Here is a 13,909-nt window from a genome sequence, read left to right on the forward strand (position 1 = left end):
AAAACAAATAAGTAAATATCACACTGACCATAGTGTAAGGAACAAACTGGAAGGATACGGAGTGGAAGCAGATAAGTAAGTTGTGGAATTGTGGGAATGATGACGGCTTGGAAAAACTGAAATGAGGAAGCACATACATGGGTTGAAGCAGACACAGTTGAGATCCACTTAGAAGAAAGAAACTCAGCACTTTCTTATTGCTTGTAAGTAGTAAGGTAAAGGAAAGAACGAAGGTCGATATGATAATCTTTGGCTTAAGAAACCAGGTAGATAACTTTTCACTAAGATGGGAAAATACATGAGAGAAAATTTTGAGGAATGAAATCAAGAACTCCATGGTGGATGCTACGTTTGGCTAAAAACAAAAGAAAAGTCATCAAAGGTAATATGTCAAATAAGTATCTGAGATTAAAAACACATCTTATCTCAGTATAAAGAACTTTTGATTTATTTGGCATTCAAAAATGTTTGTTGATCATCTGCTGTGTTCAAGAAACTGGCAACTGGTGATGTTGGTATGAATAAAACCTAGTCTTTGACCTCAAGCAAGTCAACGTTTTACAGGATAGAGAGGCTTTAAGCAAATAGATTCAATATTATAAGTGCATTAATTAATTTGAAAATAAAATTCTATGGAAGAAAGAAAAAGAAAGAAGGAAAGCAAAATGAAGAAAATGGTCTTAAGGAGCATTTATCTTGCAGATATGACTCATAGTTCATATTATTTGCCCACTGTATAAGTTAGAATAATTAGGTAGTTTTATTAAAATGCAGTGATGTACTAAATCCTTGAGTGAACATTATTTGTTCTGAGCAAATTGATATACATATGACAAGAACAGTATTTCTAAGAAAGGACAAGTGAGGAATACAACTGCATACAACCAGGACAATTAGGTTGGTATGAAAATGACTTCCAACTTTTACATTAATGTGGAGAAAATCAAATGGAATGTTTAAGACATACATGGAAGTGAGTAAAATTTCTTTTTATTTAGAAATATCTTTGAGATAGTGATTCTGGATCTGCTGTAAAGAAGGCACCATCATTCCCAGAAGTCACAATACAGAAGGGTATTCCGGAGAGGAGAAGCGTGTGCAGTCTTCAAGATTTAAAGGGCAGGGTTTAGGACATTTTGAATATTTAAATAAAGCTGAAATATGGGTGTTATGGAGCAGAATAATGGACTCTAATGAAACTCTAATGAAAATAGTTCACTCTAATGAACTCTAATGAAAAAATGGAAGCTGTATTAGACCTAGAGACTCTAAATAAGATTTCATTAATTAATTAAAAGTGTTAATTGACTATTATGTGAGAATGGAAAACTCTCGAGATGACTTTCATTATTTTGTGTTCTTTCATCATATCTTCAATCAATCATTTTTAACAAAAGACAGAATTTCTCAGTATTTTTTTTTCCATTTCAGTCTTTTGAGGCTATATAGAGATGTAATAAACTTGAAAAAGTCTCTGTAGGCATCAAGAGGAATTACAAATAATAAATTAGGACACATGTCAGCTGGGTATATGTATTGTACTCTCCTGCATTTGTCATAAAAATATGATAAAGAGTTTGTGACACCAGCCTTCTCTCAGTTCCATGTCCTGCAACTAACTTACATTTTAATTATTGATGATTAATGATGGGATAACATTCAGCTTGATAACTGTAGCCTCAGCCATGTCCCAGTTATCAAATACATTTCAATAGCAGTTCTATGAAGACCAAGTCTATTTTTACTATGGACTAAAAAAAAAGATTTTAGTTATCTTTTTGAAACTCATATGCAGCATGCCTCCATGCTGAGGAAGAGATTTTATAGGCTAGTGGGTTATCACTTCTTTTGAACTTTGCAAGGAACAAAAGAAATAAAGAGAATCTTGAACTAAATCATGAGGAATTTAGGTGTGACACACACAAAAAACTGTTTTGGTTGGGAGTTATCAAGGTGAGAGGAGAAATCTTTTTTGGAAGCAAATAAGAGTTTAAGAGATTTCATTTATCTGTAAAGGCTTAAAGCTCTTAGAGGAGATAAGCAATTTATCAAATAGACTTCTCAAACTCACAACTCTTGATGACTCGATATCCTCTGTTATTTGTAACCAGTAACAGGCCTCACACTAATGGGAAGTCATCTGAGGCTTTCTTTGAGGAAGAATGTGGTATACTGACTTGGAAAATTTCCCACATGAGACATCAAATATTTCTTTCTCCACTACCTGAAACAAACAAACAAACAAAAAACAAAAATTTGGAATTCAGGAGACAGACCTTAGCATTCCATCTGCACCAAGGTCATGCTTTCTGTGATGTTTTTTTAAAAATAAAATAAAATATTAAAAAATATATATATCTCAAATGTGCTCATAACCACCCCCTTCTCCTATGCACTCTTTCATAGAGATTTCATTACTTTTATTTGAAAAACTATAAGCATTTTAAAATATCTTTCCTCAGAGAAAAAAATGAATCAGTCTTCTAGACTCCAATGGATAATACAGAGACAAGGCATTGGTGGGAAAAGAGGATTGCGCAGAGGGGGAGTGACTTCATGGCTACTGATGTCGCCATGCCTCTCTAAGGCCATGTTCCCCCAGAGGAACCGAGACTATGGTGTGATAGGAAAGCATCCACCAAAAAGATCATCAAATTGCTGCTTGGAATATTCACCTTCTCCAGTTATTCCCAGCTCCATCATCTTTGACCTCCTGAACAGTAGCTTGAAAAGAGATATTTCTGGTTCTGGATGACTACTGACCCAAAGAAATAGATATCTGTAAGGACTAACTCATATCTTTGGGGAACAATCCAAAATAAGGCCCAGAGACTGTTCCTTACATGGCATCCAAGTAGGAACTATTTAAACATCTTTCTTTATGTGACATTAAAATATTTCTTAATCCTTGTTTACTTTAATTTTATGAAGACTGAGGCATCTTAGTAAATTATCTCAGGTGAAGACATCTGTTAATTCTGGAATGCAAGTATACAAGTTGATGACTTTTGATATCTTTTATCTTCTTAGTTGAATGTTACCAACATACATGGATGATATTTTTGCTAGTAAAACCAAGTATGTCATCAGTATTACCATGTAGGGATATCACATACATTCCCTAAGTCTTTGGAAAACAAACCCAACTTTTAAATATGAAGAAAATCGAGTTGTCAGGGTGAAGCCCTCTAAAACGTACTCTAAGATGTTTAACTGAAATTGACTGTCAGGACAAATACACAGAGAACAGTACCACATAATTAGATTTTCAGCTGAATATTAAAATATGGACTAGTATGAAGTTTCCCCCCTGGAAAATCCAATAAGTTTGATATATAGGATCTATTTCAGTACGTTAACTACTTCCTCCAAGTATTGCAACATTAGGTCTCTTCTTCAAAGATGAAGACTATGCTTTCCCATGTTTTTTCTTGTGGATAATGACTGGGGTAAACACCTATTCAAATGGACTCCTTGCAATCAAGCATTATTGAGGGGTGGGAACAGAAGCAAAACAGGTAAAGTACACAGGTGATTACATCATAAATTCTCAAGCCTGATAACAAGGGAAAGATTAGATGGCAGATACATGGGCTTATTTTATGGAAGAGTGGGAAGTCATCTTCCCAGGCAGCACAACAATGAACTAATGAGATGTTATGATGCTAACCGATTCAAAATATGGGTAAGAGGAGAGTCCGGGCATGTACCACCAAGGTATATAAGCAATCTGGTCTAGTTTCATGCAGATTTAGACAGGTGCTCTTCGCTGCTTATCTGAAATCATTGCTTCAGATTCTACCATGTCATCGAACATTTGCTTTTCTGGAAACTACGGTTCTCCCTCTCTTGGGAGTCACTGCCATGTTCCTGTTACCTCATCCACTACTTTCTACACTGCTGGTATGAACTCTGGTGATAATCTCTGCTTGCCCAGCCAAAACAGAACGTGGCTTCTGGACAACTTCTTGAAGACGTGTGGTAAACCTTCCAGCTACCAACAATCCAGCTGCAGGCCTACAACCTATGAAATTTCCTGCTACCCTTCCACTACGTACTGTGCCTTCACGCCCAGCAGAGGAATCAGTTTTTTTCCCATTAGTTCTTATCTCTCCAGCTCCTGTCAACCATCAATGTGTAATAGACCTCAGAACTATTTGCCCAGTAGTTTCTGCCCCCAGAACTACCTCTCTTATGGCTGCCAGCCACAGAACTTCATCTCCTGTGGGTATCGACCACTGAATTTTGTGTCCAGTGCCTGCCATCCTTTGAGATATCTCTCCTGTGACCGTCCACCTCTCGGTTATGTGTTCAGCAGCTTCAGACCCCTGGGATATGTGTCTAATAGGCTTCAACCTGTTCGCTACATATACAACAGTTTCCAACCAGCTTGCTCCTCCTTTGGGACTTGGCAATCTCCATTAATTAGAAGATCATGCTGAATTGTCATTCTAGCATCTTGCTAGAGAGCTCTGTAAAGAAGTATCATCTTTAGGTTGATGGATCGTTCTTAGGCTGATGGATCATTGTGCTTTTAGTTCAGTTACTCTTTTAACCTATATTCTTACTGGATCAGATTCTAAGTGATTTTAATTTTCTGCTTATTCACTAGGATGTTCTTGTTATCAGGCTTCTTGATTTCTATGTCATTAACATGTTCTTAAGCAAAAATAAGTTTTCATGGTTATCTCTAAATAAACTTATTTCAAACAATTCAGAAAACAGTAATTTTTAAATTCTTTATTATCCTTCATGAAGTTAAGGCTTTTTAGTTATACTGAACTAAATATATTTAAAGAAAAAAAAGTATCTGAAAAAAGGAAACAAGATAGATACTTTCAAGGTCCTGATTGAACATGTCACACCACTTGAGCACTAAATGTGCATCTGCATTTTCTAACACTTCAACAGGGAATTATGAAGGTTATTTAGCCAGAACAGACTGTGTTTTATCACAGTAACCGAGAACTTCAAAATTCCAGAAGCTTGAAATTGCAATGGTTGACTTATCACTCATACACATTCATTATTCCATCTCCAAAATCATTCTCATTCTGGGGTTCAGTAGTAGAGAGCCTTGACTTTAGGGAATGTTGCCAGTAGAGACAGAGGGAAGATAGAAAGAGAATCACCCACCAACTTGATATATGTCCTTTAACATATCATGGAATGGAGCAAGTTACAGTGATTACCTTACCTAATAGGATAAACTATAAAGGGGTTACATAAATTTTAATTCTGAGCAATGGAATTGTTTTCCTCTTGAGTTAAACTTAACAAGTGCTTCCCCCCACTCCCTCATGGATTCTGACATAGAGAACACTGTTACTTGGAACTTATTTCTCTCTTTTATATATGTATGGAACTAATTATTTCAGTTCTTCCATGTACTCAGTGAGAACTTGCTCTTCCTACCTGCAACTTCTCATATCTACCATACTGATACTTTCAATATGCCACCCTAACACTATATAATCAGTAGTCTCCTACAAAGACAACTATGAAAACATTTTATTTTCCCCATTTTTACAGATAAAAAAGTCCAATAGGGTTAGCAACTTGCCCAAAGACGCAGTTAAGTTGGATTTCAAAGACTTTCCTTTATTCTCCATATTATCTGTAGCCTTTTTCATTTAGGTAATAACTAATCCAGAAGCCTCTCAGAAGTTGTCCATAACTTGGCAACCATGACCTTCAAATCTAAAGCCGCCAAGTCTAAACTGCAAACAAAACTATTTCTTCTCTGTCTCAGCCACAGCCCACCCTTGTTTCTAGGATGCTGACTAATTTTAATGGTACATACACTAGGTCCTCTCTGGGAGTCTGATTTCCTATGGAGATGGTAGGAAATGTCCTCAACAAATTAAATTTCTCTAAATTAAATTGTGTGTGTGTGTGTGTGTGTGTGTGTGTATGTTTGATATATAACTTATATAGATTGTAACAAATTTTCTAGCCTAAAGCCTAGCCTCCTCTAGTGCTTTTTCCTTCCTTCCTTCCTTCCTTCCTTCCTTCCTTCCTTCNTCTTCCTTCCTCCCTCCCTTCCTTCCTTCCTTCCTTCCTTCCTTCCTTCCTTCCTTCCTTCCTTCCTTCCTTTCTCTCTTTCTGATGTACTCTTACAAAATGCAATAGGTTTTACATGAGATCCAATAATAATGATAATTAAAGTAATAATATTTAATAATAATAATAAAGATTGCAGGCTGGTGATAATGACAAAAGTTCTCATCAACTACATACTAACTCTATTGCATAATCTCTGCTTGACTAACTCATTTAATCCTCAGAGCCATCTATAGAGAAAATACTATTATTATTAACTCCATTTTGAAGATGTGGACATTGAGTTATGGAAACATTTGGTAGTTAATTGATATTATAAAATATGTAAAAGATTAGAACCCATGAAATTTGAGTAATGGGGCCTTATTCTTAACAACTGTATGTGCAGACTTCCAGGAATTAGCTCATGACTATGGCACAGAAGAATATGGGTTAAATAAGAGGAGTCATCAGTGATCTGTTGTCAAGGAAAGCATTTTTCTTAACTACATGGGGGAGAACTGTCCATCTATGGCATTAACTTTCAGAAGAGACAAGATTATTGCAGGATATCTCTTTGCAACATCAAAGTAAATCAACAGTGAGAATATTCTTCTTTAGCCTAATGGGTGGCTAGAACTTTTTTTTTTTAATTACAGCTTTAGAAAATTAGAAGGAAAAGTAACATTTGATTTGCATCTACTATGTGCCAAGCACTCTCTTAAGTATCTTCACATTTTTTATCTCATTCTGTCCTCGCGACCGTCCTGCAAAGTAGGTGCTATTGGCTCTGGTTTTATGTCAGAAGATACTGAGGCATTGAGAGATAATTTTCCTAGGTCACACACTAATAAATATGTTTCAATAGTACTTAGTAAGATGGTGATTCATAACTCATGGAGTTATAGTCTTGACAACTCCATCTCAAAATGTTTAACTTATTCACCAGTATCTCATTATATTCTTACAATGTTTTCCTTAAAATGTAAGCATAAATCAGACTTGCATTTCTGTTTGTCACCCACTTGTGTTATCATTTTTAAAGTGCTTTATCTTCATTTACTCCTGTTTCTCAAGTTTTTAATTTTGCTCATCTGCCCTTCAGCTGTTGAAACAATTAATGATCTGTGAATCCAACAGGGTAAATGTAGCTATAGTGCCCATCATTCTAGGTTACCGCTGCTAAATTTAAGAATCATTTGGACTCAATAGTTACAATTTAATTTCTATGTAAGTATGGGTTTGCATACATTTCAGCTTTTTTAAATCATGGGATCACTATTGCATCATTTAATAGCACTGGGGCAAGTGGAATTAGAATGCAAATATATATCTGGTGCCAAAAAAGAAGATAAAAATTCTACCATGACTTAAAAGTCTAGAAGGTGACCTCCATTATTTTCTTTAAGGGCCATTTACTGGAAAATTTAGCTTTCTTTGATCTTCTGTGTTTACCCTAAAGGATTTTTAACCTTTGGAAAAAATTGGGAAAGAGTTCCATAACTCTTTTTTAATGAGTTACAAGGAATCTGCTGCCTCATTAGATAAAGGGATTTTGTTTCTTATTCTTCAGAAGGCATGGGAATTTCTCTGAATTATCTGGTGGCTAAAAAGCTTATTCCTTGTGTCTTAAATTTGCCCTGAATACAGTATGCAGAGCCCAAACTCTACATAAAGATGAGCTAATAGAGTGACCTAGATTCTTTGACATAATATATTAGTTTCCTGTGGCTACTATAACATATTATCACAAACTTGGTGGCTTAACACAACAGAAATGTATTCTTGCAATTTTGGAGGCCAGAAGTTCGAAATCAGTTTCACTGAACTAAAGTCAGGATGTCAAAAGGGCTGATGCTTTCTGGAATCTCTAGTGGAAAATTCATTCCTTGCCTCTTCCAGCTTCTCAAGTTTCCTTCACTTATGTCCATCTGTGCCTCTGTCATCAAACTGCCTTCTCTCTCTGATTGACTGTCTCCTTTTTAGAAGAACTCCTATAATTACATCAGGCTCACCCAGAAACCTACTCAAAATCCTTAACTTATTCATGTCTACAAAGTCCCTTTTGCCACTTTGGGTGACATTCACAGGGTCCAAGGATTAGGATATGGGCATCTTGGCTGGGCAGGATTCTATTTACTTTTCATATACCAAATATATATATATATATTACAAATAGGGGAATTAATGAAAGGAAAGATCTTTGTAGCAATTCAGTGAAAATAGAGTAATCCATATGCTTCTCCAAAGCCTTCAGAGGACAGCGGCATGTAAATGACAATGGTTTTTACTTTCTGCTAAAACTTACCATTGTGATGAGCTTATTTGGTCTCTTACTGATCCTATCAGTTCTGTGTCTTGCCGAGATGCAGACTAAAATAGAAGACAATTCTGTAGAGGTATCATTTACAAAAAAAAGTGGGTGAATGGGTTGTGTTGGTTACCTATGACTGCGATGGGTAGGTAAGAAGGTAAAACACAAAAGCAAATGAGAGAAGTTGATCCAACTTGGATGGACTTAGAGAGTATTTTGCTAAGTAAAATAAGTCAGACAAAGAGAGACAAATACCATATGATTTTACTTATATGTGGAATCTGAAAAACAAAAGACAAGAATGAATTCACAAACAAAAACAAACTCATAAATTCAGAGAACACACTGATAATTGCCAGAGGAGAAGGGCCTGGGGAGACGAGTGAGGTAGGTGAAGGGTATTAAGAGGTACAAATTCCAGATGTAAAATAAATAAGTCCCAGGGATGAGAAGTAAAACATAGGGAATATAGTCAATAATATTGTAGTCACCTTGTATGATGACAGGTGATAGCTATACTTATCCCGGTGAGTGTAGTGTAATATATAACATTGTCGAGTCACTATATTGCATACCTGAAACTAATATAACATTGTGTGTCAACCATACTTCAATTTAAAAAAAAAAAGGGAGGAGTTGATCTAACTCTACATTTGCAAATCTCAACATTTGATTGTTTAGAATTTTACTGTACCAAATAAATTTAAGTATGTTCTAAAGTCTCATGCTGTGAACATCAGTCGTACTATGTGATGTCCTATATATTTTTTGTTGGATTTACACTAGTGTGAATGATATTAATTGAAAATACCACTTAATGCTAAGTTGGAAGGGGAGTATGTGGGCTTAATAGAGGGTTGACTTATTCTGTTTTCCCCCCTCAAATCTACCTCAAGGAAACCTAAAAATAAGATTGAGGTACCATGGAGAAATGCAGAAATAAAGCTCCATCAACCTCTGGACTCTTTTATATATCACCAGGATTCAGTAACTCAGTGGGAAGTTGGCCATCAACTGCCTTATATATTTTATTTCTTCTTCTGCCTGCCTCGGGACTGAACATTCCTGCACAAAATCCCGGGACACTCTGTAGCCAAACAATTTGCTGAAAATATGGTTCCCTGATTCTGACCCTTTTCACTTGAGAGACACTTCAGAAGACAGCAAAACGTGTTTAATAAAGAGTTGCTTACTGAATAAACCCATCACCTTACAGAATAAATACTGAGAGAAGTGTGGAGAAAACTCAGATTGAGAAAAATGTTTGGAGAATAACTGTAGGTTTAAGTTGACATGCATTTTAAACATTTAGCTGAGAAGCAGAGAACAGGAAGAGAAATCTAATTGTCTTCTCTAAGGGCAATGTCTTTTAAACACTATCCTCATAGCTTATCTTACCTGAATAAGTTGGTACTGTCCTCTGTCTGAACTCATCACTGTTAGTAAATGCATTCCTGTTTCCAATTCAGTGTAGGCTGTAAGTTTGAATTATAGTTTATATTTTCAAGAACAAAATGTCAATTCTTCAGTTCGAATTAAAATCTTAAAAAAAAAAATTTCCATCAGCTTTCACCATAAGGAGTGAAGAGTGTTATTTAAGATATAGAGTACCTATAGGAACTATATGTTATTCAAATAAATTTTTAAACATAGTTATTCTCTTTTGTGGGTATAGACAAAGAATAACTCTTCAACACAGGAATGAAATAAAGTCTATGTGCAAAAAAAATAGCAGATCAAGAATAAATAAAACTTACATTTGGACAAATGTAGAAAATTGTTATACATCCGGCAAGAATTGGGCTTTACAGCTGAGACAATGTATATATGATGTATAATCTCAGTCAATTAGGGAGGCATAATCTTGAGAAACTGGCCTTCTTTGATACGACATATTCAGAAACTCTTTAGGAAAGAAATTTCATAAAAGTCTTGTTTACTTAGCAACCACTGACCCTATGAGTACAAGTTAGGTCATTAAATCTCTTGTGGATTACTGTGAGTCTTACAGGGGGAGTTCTCCAAATATGTCAGATGAGAAGTCATCACTGATACATGGCCACAGTTAAGAGCATAGTACATATTTTGGAGGAACATTTCTTTCTCTTAACAGTTCAATGCTTTACCCTGTATTTTAAGCAACAGTATTGAGACAGCCGAAGTATTCTGCTTAGTTCACAGTATAGGATTAAGTCCTGCAGTATTTTGCAGCAGTCAAAAGAATGGAAAAGTACAGGTTCCTTGTTTTGCTTGAATCCTTGTTAACCCTTTAATGACTATGCTGCAGAAGCCCATAGACACGTGAACTCTTGTTAACCATCGATTGGCAGATGAGAGTTTGCTTATTAACGTTAAAATCACTATTCACTGAAGCTATGGTCTACAGATAATGGGTGATGGATGATGCTCAAAGTGGCGATTAGAGATACTTTGAAGAATCAAAATAAACTTATTTTTAGAGGAGTATGAAGATGTCAGCAGCTGTAGATAAACAACGCACTAATTAGATGTTGTTGTGTTGTTGTCCCAGGCAGTGAGAAGGAAGAGAGTCTGGAGAGGCTGCAGACAATCCCCGGGAAAGATATAAAAAGTCCGTAGGCCATAGTATCACCATATTTCCACGACCATCACTGAACATGCAGTCAAGCTCTGTGTCTCTTCTGGGCTGTTCTGGGGATTGCAGTGGCACATCCTACAGAACTCACTGTTACAACCCAGTGACTTCTTCCATTGCTCTTTGCTCCAGTGATGTAAGCCCTACCTTTGGGCTCTGCCTACCCAGTAGCTACCAAGGAAATCCCTGGCTCCTGGGTAACTGCCAAGGAACTTATGGTGAAACGCCAAGCTACAAATCTCCTAGCTGTGAGCTCGAGACTTGCACTACAAGTTGCAACCCATCAAGCTCCTGTGTGCCCTGCAACTCTCCAAAAGTGAGCCAAGTCTGCAGCACCTGTGAAACTATGAACATCGGACCCAAACCCAGCTGCAGCCCATGCACTCAGACCAAGGGGTATGTATCTTATTGCTACACACCCAGCCAAAGTGCATCTAAAGTCTGCCAGACCTTCAGCAGTGGCTTCAAATGCTTTGGGCGACTTAATTGCTTGTCCAACAGTTTCCGACCCCTAAACCACTGTAGACTGGGCAGTTTGAAGTACAGAGGCTACCAAAATCTTGCCTTCATACCCAGTGGCTTCTCACCATCATGTTGTATTGCCAGAAGCTGCCAATCCCAAAACTATCTAGTGAGAAATTGCCGATACCCAAGTTATGGATCAGTGAGCTGCCAACCGCTGGGATATTTTTCTAGAAATTTCCAGTCTCTGAGCTGCATTCCAAGTACCTTTCCTCCTCTGAGGTATTTATGCAGTGGTTGCAGACCTCTGAATTGCTGTTGAGCAGCTTGTTGCATTTATGGCTGCTGGAAATTGTCCCAGGGCAGATCCTACCAAGGGGTCGTCTTCTCTAAATTCGGCCTAATTACTTCATGTGTCTTAAGAATCTTGTTATATTAACCTCAAATACAACTCCAGGGCTTATTAACCACAACCGTGATCATTTGCTAGTTTTTTTTTTCTTTGTTGCTCTGTTAACGTCCTTTGTGTTGAGGGCTGATCCTGAAGGTGGTATTGTCTCTGAGATTCACTACAATGGACACACTGAAGAGATTCCACATAAGATACAACCATTGCCAGCTTTCAATATTGGCTGTCGCTGTCCCCTGTCTGCCACTGGCAATATCCCCTACCTTCTCAGTGAAGAAAAGCCTTTCTGGTTTGACTGATGATTCCAGCACATTCTTTCAGGATGTTCTGCTTTTTATCCATAGTCTGTGGACTGCTTAACTAGCATGTTGCTAATGAGCTAAGAGATAGCATTACCTTAAATATGCTATGTTCAGCTATTGCATCTATCCCCTACTGACTGATTATCAGGATATGCAAGCAGCAGTGTTCAACTACAGCTCAAAATCGGAAGACCTTCAGCAAATCTTCTCTTCCAAAGAAGCCCCAAAGCCCTCAATTGGCTGGCATTCGGCTTTTGTTCCCAACGCCTAGGAGAGAGCCCTGGGAGTAGCAGCGGCATGAGAATTGTTTGTTGAAAGAATGACAAAATACTCTTATAGACTCTTCGTGATTAGTGATGATCTATGTTCGTGATTCTGCTATAATCCTCCTCTGCTGAATTATTGCTTTCTGACTCTAGAAAATGTTCTGGTTCATAGTTAATAAACAAATTTCTATTGGGAAATAATGTTTTGCATTATGCTTTATTTCATATTCACTAAAGTTTTATCAATGTTCTGGGCAATATGCATAGCATTGTGGAAGCACTAGTTTCCTGTCATTTAGTTTAATCGCCTAATTAAAAATATAAAGAAAATAGAATATGACTTCTTAGGACTTTTATTTGTTTTGTTTTGTTCTATTTTTAACGTATCGAGTGGCATTTCTCTTAGAGTGTCTGTGATTGATATGTCTACAGAAAACCAGGGGGAAACATTTATAAAATAAATCAATTTAGTACAAATTATATAAAGTATTAAATGTATATATATTTCCCTACACAATATGTGTATTTGTTGGTTTTGTAGATAATGTTTGGGCTTTGGAATAGATTTAATATTGAACCCTGAGAGAAATTATTTAACCTCTACAAAGTTCTCCAAAAAGTGAAAATAAAATCATCCATCTCAGCAGTAAAAAGTAACATCTATCCTAAGAATTTCTGTAAATAAAAAGCGAATCATGTTTAAAGTAAAATAAAATGGCCTGTGGAGATGGGTGTTAACTGGAGATTGGATGAATGGAAGAAGGTCATCAATATCAGGAGTCTAAAATTAAAACTCTTGAAGCATACAAAAGGGGCTACCATTTTATTTATTCAGTAGGCCTACCATGTATAAGAAAGGTTTATAGAAGGAATATGAATGTATCACTTCTGCTTGAACATGTCTGTGGACAATCAAGTCACTCCTTCGTGAGTTCATTCTATTTTCAGAGAGTACTATTTGTTGAAAATTTCTTCTTCATATTGACACAAATCGAATTGTTCTTAGCAACCATCCATTGACCATATAGGCCCAGTTTAATTCCTTTAACACTGAACAGGTGTTCAAGTATTTGAAAATAATTACTGTGTGTCCCAGCTGAGTATTCAGCTGTCCAAACTAAGCATACAGTCTTTCTCTTTACAAACTTTTATAGAAAACCTATTCTTTGAAGAATCAAATGAGATTCTTTGGGGATATCAAGATTTATAGATCCTGTTCTCAAGAACTATTCAAAGGAGTTACACTGAAAGAAACATAATACTGCCTCAACCATTTTGAGTACAATATAAAATGAATCAGAGGGAGGACTCTAACAGGAGAATTAGAGAATACTTGGTGGAAGAAATAGCATTGGCATGATACCTGACTGTGAATTGACTGGGGTTTGGATATGCAATAAGGGAAAAGGAAGGTGGGGGTAATAGGTACATTTAAAAAGAGGCATAGATTATTTTGATCCAAGGGATGGAAACATAAACTCATCAGTGGGGGAAAAATTG

The 13,909-nt window shown here is 36.5% G+C and overlaps 2 protein-coding genes across 2 annotated transcripts; both read left to right on the forward strand.

Moving 5' to 3' along the window:
* Positions 1 to 4,133: 4,133 nt before the first annotated feature.
* Positions 4,134 to 4,442, forward strand: LOC100475425 (keratin-associated protein 25-1). The gene has a single exon (XM_011234237.2). The coding sequence runs from the start codon at positions 4,134 to 4,136 to the stop codon at positions 4,440 to 4,442; it is 309 nt and encodes a 102-aa protein (XP_011232539.2).
* Positions 4,443 to 10,992: 6,550 nt separating this feature from the next.
* LOC100478439 (keratin-associated protein 24-1) lies at positions 10,993 to 12,432 on the forward strand. Its single transcript, XM_002926773.4, has one exon. It carries the CDS (start codon positions 10,993 to 10,995, stop codon positions 11,752 to 11,754), a length of 762 nt encoding a protein of 253 aa, XP_002926819.1. The 3' UTR covers positions 11,755 to 12,432.
* The last annotated feature ends 1,477 nt before the right edge of the window (positions 12,433 to 13,909 follow it).

Source organism: Ailuropoda melanoleuca, chromosome 1 (genome assembly GCF_002007445.2).
Source record: "Ailuropoda melanoleuca isolate Jingjing chromosome 1, ASM200744v2, whole genome shotgun sequence".
Taxonomy (NCBI): domain Eukaryota; kingdom Metazoa; phylum Chordata; class Mammalia; order Carnivora; family Ursidae; genus Ailuropoda; species Ailuropoda melanoleuca.

Coding starts and splice junctions, on each gene's coding strand:
- LOC100475425 (XM_011234237.2), top strand. CDS start 4,134: ATGTGTAATAGACCTCAGAACTATTTGCCCAGTAGTTTCTGCCCCCAG.
- LOC100478439 (XM_002926773.4), top strand. CDS start 10,993: ATGCAGTCAAGCTCTGTGTCTCTTCTGGGCTGTTCTGGGGATTGCAGT.